General features: G+C 28.1%; 1 protein-coding gene across 1 annotated transcript; it reads right to left on the bottom strand.

Moving 5' to 3' along the window:
- Positions 1–278: 278 nt before the first annotated feature.
- LOC145840549 (protein argonaute-1-like) lies at positions 279–8,413 on the bottom strand. Its single transcript, XM_082947851.1, has 16 exons — positions 8,362–8,413; positions 7,607–7,821; positions 7,185–7,325; positions 6,759–6,833; positions 6,071–6,231; positions 5,437–5,542; positions 5,026–5,127; positions 4,262–4,322; positions 3,847–3,965; positions 3,310–3,434; positions 3,020–3,093; positions 2,580–2,733; positions 2,309–2,381; positions 1,824–2,021; positions 1,010–1,200; positions 279–381 (listed from the first exon to the last, which is right to left on the bottom strand). Exons 1-16 carry the CDS (start codon positions 8,411–8,413, stop codon positions 279–281), a joined length of 1,950 nt encoding a protein of 649 aa, XP_082803977.1.
- Positions 8,414–9,296: the final 883 nt, after the last annotated feature.

Below are 9,296 nucleotides of genomic sequence, written 5' to 3'. Positions count from 1 at the left end.
TGAAAAAACTTTAGTAATAAACGATTTAAATTAAAATTATATCTCAAGGCTTCGTTATCAATGGTGCTTGAGTTAATACATAATTTTAAAATTTATTAATTCGTTCCTTTACAAATTATAGTCTTAAAATTTTAAAATCATTATGTTGTGTAAATAATCTAAGACATAAGGAAATGGTAGTTATAGACTAAAATAAAGACTTAAATGTTTAATCGTTTTACCAAATAAAACCGCACATGATAACTTATGAGTAGCTAGTTTGTTTTGCTGAATTATTTTCAGAGAAAGTTGTTAAAATGCGCCATGTTGGAGTGAACAATTGTTTTTGAAGCTGCGTCTTTCAAGAACTTTTGTTTGTCTTCGAGCGATAAGTCGTTGAAGCTTAAAAAATTATAATCATTACTAATTTCTGTAATCATATAAAAACTAAAAAGATAAACTTCAGTTTTTTATGAGTTATTTTAGTACAAGACGTGTATAAATGAAAAACTTGAAATTTAGCTTGATTTAAAAAAACCTTTTATAATTTTGTAATTAAAAAAAAATTGCACTTATTAAATAATAAACTTATTGTATTTATTCGTTTAAATGTTTTTTATTTATTTATGTAGGGTTTGCTTAATGTTTAACTATTACGTATGTTTTGTTAAACTACTTATCAAGTAAGAATATTCTTTTAGAATTTAAACAATATATATAAAATATCTTTTAAATGTTTAAATTAAATGTTTTCTACATTTTAGGTTCTTCAAATTTCAATTAATTGCTAACTTAAAAAAAAAAAATAATTTTATAACAACATTAGATAACCAAGTATGTTTTGCTCAAGCTTAAAAAAGTAATAAAATTGTCAAGATCTCACAACTAGTATTGAGTTTCGTAATTTTAAATTTAAGTACTTATACGTATCATTAAAAGTCTTAACTTAAATTTAAAAGAATTTAAGATCTACTATGTATTATTAAAAGTTTGTAAGAAGTGTGCTGCACGAGTACGTACCTTTTCCAACTCGATTCCGTGCAGATGCAGTCTCGAGCATTCAGCGCACAGCTTCGCGTAAAAGGCGGGAACCGGAACTTTCACGCTGCCGGTGCATCGCACGTGGCAATGGCACGAGTTGAGTATTGTTTGTTGCAACTCGTCGACGTCGAAACCGTTATCGTCGTAAAGAACCGCGTAGTGGGTTGGCCTCGACGTTCCCTGATTGTTTGAAATATGTTTGATGTTACAAAAATCATAAAAGAACAAATTTTGAAGCATTTTATAGTCAATTAACTGTTGTTTTCGTTAATTTCAGTTGTTTGATTAGTTAGATGGTAGATCGATTATTGTACTGAATATTTGTAATGTACAATATTACGTCATACTGTTTTTTGTTTTTTTGCATAACTTTTGTATCTTTGTTTAGTACAGTGGTTTTTATTTTGAATTTAACTGGCTGATGATTAAAGCTTTATGAAAAATTAAAGCTTTATGAAACATATGTACCAGAATTTTTAAAATCGCCATTTCAATAAATTATTTAAAAGCCCTTCAAGTGGGCTCAGTAGAAGGTGTTTAAGTTTGAATATTAACCTTATTATATATATATAGATATATATTTATTTATTTATCTACTTAAATAATAAAAATAGTTTAGAAAAATGTTTCTTACATGAAATATAAACTTCATGTTTTCCCCGGTAAGCTATAGTATACTAAAAATTAATATAACTGTACCTGTTAATTTATATATATATATATATATATATATTTGTGTTGTTATTATATTTTCAACATTTAGAGCAAACATTAAACTTTGAAACTTAATTCAAAAAACTAACATTTTGATATTTGCTTTCAGGTATATCATACCTATACAGTACTACCTTCTCGGGTTTCAACGCCTTCTTAGCTTTGTAATACTCCATTAGACAATCGGTAGTAAGCTCTCTCATATCTTGGATGACGTGACCGTTTCGTAACTGCAATCTCACTTCAGAATAATAACTTGAAAATTTATTATCTATTGATGCGGTCACCTAGCATTAAATATTAAATATCAATTTATATTTACAACTGACCTTTTTTTAACAACTAGTAGGTATCTAGACAAAATACATCAAGTATATTACCATTTAAAAAAAACTTAAACTCTTATTAAATTGTTTCTGTTTGCAAAATCTTAAACTAAACTTTTCCAAAGACAATTACTTAAATATATTAAACTGGTACATAAAATTAGCGAGTGTTTCCCATTCGCACATAATTAAAAGCAGATATTTTTTCGAAGTTTTAAACTTAAATTATTAAACAAATTATAACTTACTACTGCAATGCTCATGTCATCATTGTAATTGTAAAGAGAAGCTCCAATAAATATGACTTGTTTCAATTTAATTCTGAAAAATAACTTTATTTTTTAAGTTAAAAAGACTATTAAGAAGAAAAAAAAGTTTTAAAAAGTTAAAACTTTTTATTTTGAAGTTTTATAATAAATTGCAGTTAAACTAATTTACTTTTATTAGAAACATGAGATTACAAAATTATGAGTTTAAGTTAGGCATGAACTTTACTAACTGTATAGAAACATAAAAAACCTGTTTATTTTGTTCAAAGTGAAGTTGGTGCCGCCCAGCTTCGAGTTCACTTTGGAGCAGATGTTGGTGATGGAGCCCGCGTTGCAGCTCTTCGCCGTTTTGCAGCACTGGGTGGCGATCCCGTGTTCCACGTCACCCAACTTCTTGATCTCAACTGAAACAATAAAAAATTACAAGAAAACATTCAGTTACTGGTATGCACGTTTATTGGTTATTTTCAATATGATTTTATTGAAAAAATGAATGCAATAGTTAAAGTACCAGTATTTTTTATTACTATTGTATTAAACAAAAACCAACAATAAAATGTTGTTTTATAAAAGTAAATGTAGTTTATTTGTTTTCAATCACTTAAAAATGTTTGAATAATCAAAGTTGATGTTTGCTTATCATTATACTGTTGTCTGTAGAAAGCGACAGTACTTATTTGTTAAACTTACCATATTGCGAATCTTTGGACGAAGGCAGAACGAACATAATGAATTGTAAGTCATGACATTCTCTCTTTAACGTTCTGTAAAGATTATTAGTATATTTTTAACTACTATATAAACTCATTTAAATTGATAAAAAGAAGACATTTATGTTAGTATATAGAAATAAAAACTCTTTAAAACGTTATCTATCGAAATTTTCCAAGGCACAATATTATATAGAACTCCATACAAATACAATTTATGCGTACTGAAAGTAACTTAATTAGAAAAATTTAGTTTTTTTACAAACTTACTTAAAGATACTTTTGATTGTAACACTTAGCGGAGCATAGTAGTAACAAATAGGATCAGACATCAACATTCTTCTTTGGCTCGAAATTTTTTTGAAAGTTTCTAGAATTTGGTTCTCCTCCTGTGCCTGTTTCAATATATAATAATTGAATGTTTATACAAAAATCACATTTTGTTTGAAAAAATTATAACATTCTATAAAAGGTAATACAACTATAATCTTAAAAGTATTTTTAGGAAGTAAAGTAACTAATTTAAAACAGCATACTTCCATTTGGCACAAACAAATTGTGCAACTATAAACTTATTCTACAATATAATACTCTTCTACTCTATATAATAATTGAATGTTTATACAAAAATCACATTTTGTTTGAAAAAAATTATAACATTCAATAAAAGGTAATACAACTATAATCTTAAAAGTATTTTTAGGAAGTAAAGTAACTAATTTAAAACAGCATACTTCTACTAGGCACAAACAAATTGTGCAACTATAAACTTATTCTACAAGTTAAACATATAAGATAAAAAAAAACACCAATCAGTTTTTCGTCACCGATTACAATTAACGCCCACTTTCTTATGCATGCAGGTTCGTGGTACCCTCCCGCGCTTCTGAAATTCCAGGCTCCATTGATCGGCGTCATTGATTGTCCTGATAAATATGTCATTAAAATTTCTTAACCGAATACTTGTTTACTATTCAAATAAATGCTTAAAAAAAAACCTTAAAGTCTAAGTTGTTATTTTACCATTGACAAACTTGTGAGTTAGTATATACTTCAAACTAGACATAAAATGTTTAAATGGTTACTCTTTTTGTAATAATGAGTATTCGGTTACAATATCACTATAAAAGTTCAGCTGTTGTTTATTGGTATAAAAACTAAAGAAAACTTACTGTTACACTTGCAAAATAATTTTAAAAAATATTTAAAAGACTTACATTACCAAATAGTAAGATAGGGGATGGCAGGACACGTCCTTTCACTTCAGTCATACTTGTATTTACCTGAATTTTTATTTTTTTTGATATTGTTAACAATTTTAACAAAAATAAAATTTTAAAACTAAATAACAACAACAATTAGTAGATGTTTTATTATTTTTCTAAATCTTACAAACTTTTAAAACTAATAAATACGTATAATTGGAGACAATTTATATATATTTAATATTAAAATAACATTTACTTATAAAGTTACCAGTTTAAATACAACTAGAAGATACAACTTTATTTTGTAACGCTTTTTCATTTTTTAATAGTCATTTAAAAACATATGTATAAACCACTTCAGTTAATAAATTGTATGATTTGAAAAAAAAAACTCCTTCAAATATGAACAATAGTAACAACTAGAAGACTTAGAATAATTAAATTTAGTTTCGTTAGCTTAAAAACATCTTGTGCAAGTAAATTAATTTTTTCATTGACAAATATCAATAAATTTGCTTTTTACTTATAGTTTAAAATAGAATATTGTTTATATGTGGGTACTTGATTTGAAATTATTCTTATGATGTTTTAAATGTTTGATTAAAGATTATTACTTAGATAATTCAGGTCAACAAAATACTTTTTTAGAAAAAAATCTAAATAAAGTTTTTGTACACAGTTTTGTTTCCTAGAATCGTCTTCTTTTTCGAGATTGATGAATGTTCAAACAAATTATCACTGATTTAATTAAACTATGAAAATCAAAAAACAAAATTACGGTCAAGTTCAAGTTGTTAATGTACGGGTCCTCGTGGTAACCGGCTTCCCTGGCAACTGTTGCGATGCTGTTTCTCCTATCATCAGCTGTTCTCGGTGCAGCCTGTTAAAATTTATCCGTGGTGAAACTAACTAACAGTTTCATCTATAAACTGCAAGTGATAAAAATTATTTGAAAAAATTCAGTACAAAAGTGTTGACTAATAAAAATGTTATTTGTTTTTGAATTTTAATTCAAGTGAAAACAAAGTATAGACGATACGTTTAAGAGTTATATGTTTTAAAACACTTTTGTAAACGCAATTTAAAAATAATACCATTATTAAAATGCCAGCTTCATTTTAGCCAGCTAATTAACTGCAAAACTTATATTTTAATTTAACTTACAGTAATAATTTTTTTCTTTTTGAACATCACCATGTGAAAATAGTTTTTGCTCGCACACGTTCAGTACTTTAAGCGGAAACAATCTATTCTTATTAACATTTCCAATTTGCAAGCAGGGAAGTTGAAGATAACTATAAAATTAAAAATTAAAAATTTAACCGTGTATAACTATAAAATAAAATTAAAAAAACTAAAATTAACAGTGTATAACTTTTCAATAAATAATCGAACCATAGAATTCGTTATGTATTACTATAAAATAAAAAACTCTAAGGTTAACAGAGTTTAACTATAACATAAAATTAAAAACAAAAAAAAGCAACAATGTATAACTACTAGATAAATAAACAAACTATAAAATTAACCATGTATAACTACAGTTTAAAAAAAAAAAAAATAAGTCTCAGCTGTTAAATTATGAAACATAAAAGCTGTGTAGAATCATCAATAAGAAAATTGAAAGTAAAGCAACAGTGTAAATAAAACAATAATATAAATATTAAAGTTTTTTTTTTAATTTGTTAGTTAAACTTTTGACAATATATAACTTTTATCAATATATCTATACTTCAAGTTGAAAAAAGCTTACATATTCATAAAACTTTTTGAAAAAGTTTTTTTGTAAAATGCAGAGCATGACAGTGAATTTTTAAACTTACTGCAACATTCTTCCATATTTTTCCTGAAAATGAATTTGAACTGTTGTCTCCCTACTCTGTCCGTCAACAATGTTTTTAGCAAAAGTTAAAGTTTCCGCACTCTCTTCAGTAACAGAATTCACTTTTTTGGTGTAAGTGTATTTTAAATGGGTTGTTTCCACCTGTACAAAGTATTTGTAAAGTTAATCAATTGAATTTTGAAAATTATTTAGTATACATGTTTTTTTTTTAAAGCGACTTCAATCTGTATATGAACATAAAAAGTAATTTAATACAGTAATAAGTATTTTAAAACCTTAAGCCCTTTTATTCTATTTTCAAACTTAATGCGGTGTTCGCCTTGTTCGATTGTTTTGCTCGTAATTTTTTCCAGAAATTCAATCAATGGATGTTTATGACAAAATTTTGCTGTTACAGCTGAAATATAATCAATTATGAGAAAAGTACTTCAAGAAAAATATATTCAGTTGACTGTTGCGGTTTTTTTTTAATTTAAAATTATTGTGGCAGTTTAAACTTTTAGTTTAACTAATTGTTAATAAAAACTATCAATAAATACAATAAATAACTAATTGTTCATAATAATATTAACAAAAAACTAACTGTTAACATTTAAAATAACGAACAAACTATCTGTTAAGGTTTAGCATCATGCCAGACTGAGTCGGCTTAAACGATTGGGAATAACCAAAGCAGACTCGGCTATTATGTCCCAAATCGAAACGGGAAATTTTCTTATTTTGAACAGTAAAGAAGGAATTGCCTAATTTTGTAAAACTGTAAAATTAGTAATGTTCTTAAAATTAAAAGATTGTATATATATAGTAAATATTTTCGACAGAGTAAATAAAATTGTTGAGTGTTTTTGTTTCATTAAGTATAACAGTAGAACTTAGTAGAAGTAGTTTAAAATACATACACATATTTAAAAAAACTTGTATAAATATGTAAAAACTCAAAAGTTATTGCAACTCTGCTATTAAGTATAAAAGTTTAAGCTGATAAAAGTAATTAAATATTTGAGTATAAACAAAGTAAATTTGTTTTAAATATCTTATTGTTTTGCATGTTTTTTACTTAAGTTTATTTTGATAGAAATTATCAAAACAAACACAAATGAAGGCAAATATCCGATTGCAGTTTGAACAACTCTTTTCTTCTTCATTCCATGAACTCCATTTAAATTGAGCGAGATTGTTTCATGATTTCTCAAACTAATCGCAAAAGATTGTTGACTTTCTAGCACAACTTGGATCTGCACATTTTCTATTATGTTTAATCGATTTTAATTACATAACTTTGACTTTTTTAGTATAAGCATAACAGTTTTATTATGTCTTAATTTGTTCACAACCAGATCTTACATATTAGACTAACAAGTAGTCGTTTAGTCAAAAACTCATTACTTAAATAACTTTTGTTTTGAAAAAATATGCAAATCTCTGTTTCGTAACCGTTGATGGCATTTACGGAATAAACAGTACTTTTTCTATCATATCAAATGCGATGGTCATCCTTGAAATAGATGCTTTTAGCTTTGTCGAAAAGCTCTAAGCGGTCGTTTCTGGGGTAGTAAGCGGGTTTAAATGTGACGTTATACTTGTGGATGATTATTTCCTTTAGACAGTCAATTTTGAAGAAGTTTGCCTGCAGAGTTATTTCTTTGTGCCTCCTTCTTTGCTCCTGTCTCGGTCTCCCCGTCATCTGTAAGTTTGAGGCTTCACCGGCTGTTTCAAGTTTCAACACTCCGGCTGTAAAAATATTGTTGTTTTAATTAAAATGTGGAATTTAATAAAATTAATTAGGTAAGTTTGATATACGGAGGTATTATATTAAAATTTATTAATTAACTCCACTTATAAATTAGGACTGATTGTTCCAACATAAACAATAAATTAGGTATTTCGACTGTGTTAGCTTTATTTATTACCATATACAGATTGTTTTTAAAAACAAAGGTATAATTAAAAGTAATCAAAATTGAGTGGAGTAATGTGTTTGAGGTTAATCTAATTAACTTTAAAAGAATTTCAAAAAAGGATGCATATTTAGTTTATTAAACCGTTGTTTCTAATGTTTAATAAAATAGTAGAAAAAAGTTTATACCACTGATAACCATAACACTATTTCATTTCAAAAATGAAAAACCTGAAAATAGATTAAACAACGCATTTTAGTACAGTTTTTTTTTCGAAAGAAATATTACTATAATTAACTTTAAAATAAAAATCATACAACTTAATAGGACAAACCAATTTGGTTGTCATTATCATTTTGACGTCTCTAAAGACTTGTTCCTTTCAGGTCACTCATATCTTCAAAATCATTTTCATGCATTCTCATGGGGAACTGTATCGCGTTTGCATTGTTTCCTGTAAATCGTATCGTGTCCTGACGAACTCCTTGCTAATTGTTGGAAAATTGTATGGCGTTTGCATTATTTCTTGGTTGATTAAATACAGACTATTTGTTCAAGTTAAATGGAGCTTGGCTGCTGAAGTTCGATGGAGCCTGGCTGTTCAAGTTCAATGGAGTCTAGCTGTTCAAGTTCAATGGAGTCTGGCTGTTCAAGTTCAATGGAGTCTGGCTGTTCAAGTTCAATGGAGCTAGGCTGCTGTAGTTCGATGGAGCCTGGCTGCTGAAGTTCGATGGAGCCTAGCTGTTAAAGTTCAATGGAGCCTAGCTGTTAAAGTTCAATGGAGCCTGGCTGTTCAAGTTCAATGTAGCCTGGCTGTTCAAGTTCAATGGAGTCTGGCTGTTCAAGTTCAATGGAGTCTGGCTGTTCAAGTTCAATGGAGCTAGGCTGCTGTAGTTCGATGGGGCCTGGCTGCTGAAGTTCGATGGAGCCTAGCTGTTAAAGTTCAATGGAGCCTGGCTGTTAAAGTTCAATGGAGCCTAGCTGTTAAATTTCAATGGAGTCTGGCTGTTCAAGTTCAATGGAGCCTGGCTGTTCAAGTTCGATGGAGCCTCGTTGCTGAAGTTCGATGGAGCCTGACTGCTGAATTTCGATGGAGGCTGGTTGTTGAAGATTGATAGAGCCTGGTTATTAAAAATTGATAGAGCCTGGCTGCTGAAGTTCGGTTGAGCCTGGCTGCTGAAGTTCGATGGAGCCTGGTTATTCAAGATCGATAGAGCTTGGTTGTTATTCACTCCAAGTAGAGAAAGACCACTTTTTGAAGGATTTAATCCAAAGAGATGAAAATAATTGTTGTTTTGATTGTAAATT

The sequence above is a fragment of the Thalia democratica genome, chromosome 1, assembly GCF_965202585.1.
Source record: "Thalia democratica chromosome 1, ktThaDemo2.hap1.1, whole genome shotgun sequence".
Classification (NCBI taxonomy): domain Eukaryota; kingdom Metazoa; phylum Chordata; class Thaliacea; order Salpida; family Salpidae; genus Thalia; species Thalia democratica.
The sequence above is the reverse complement of the archived record's forward strand: the minus strand, read 5'-3'. Positions and strand labels throughout refer to the sequence as shown.

Bases quoted from the DNA above. Each gene is read 5' to 3' on its own strand.
- LOC145840549 (XM_082947851.1), bottom strand. From the start codon at position 8,413: ATGAGAATGCATGAAAATGATTTTGAAGATATGAGTGACCTGAAAGGA. The intron at 5,128-5,436 runs GTTCAAAAAGAA...AAATTTTAACAG, and splicing joins AACTATTTTCACATGGTGAT to GCTGCACCGAGAACAGCTGA. The intron at 2,382-2,579 runs GTTTTTTATGTT...GTTATTTTTCAG, and splicing joins ACTTTGAACAAAATAAACAG to AATTAAATTGAAACAAGTCA.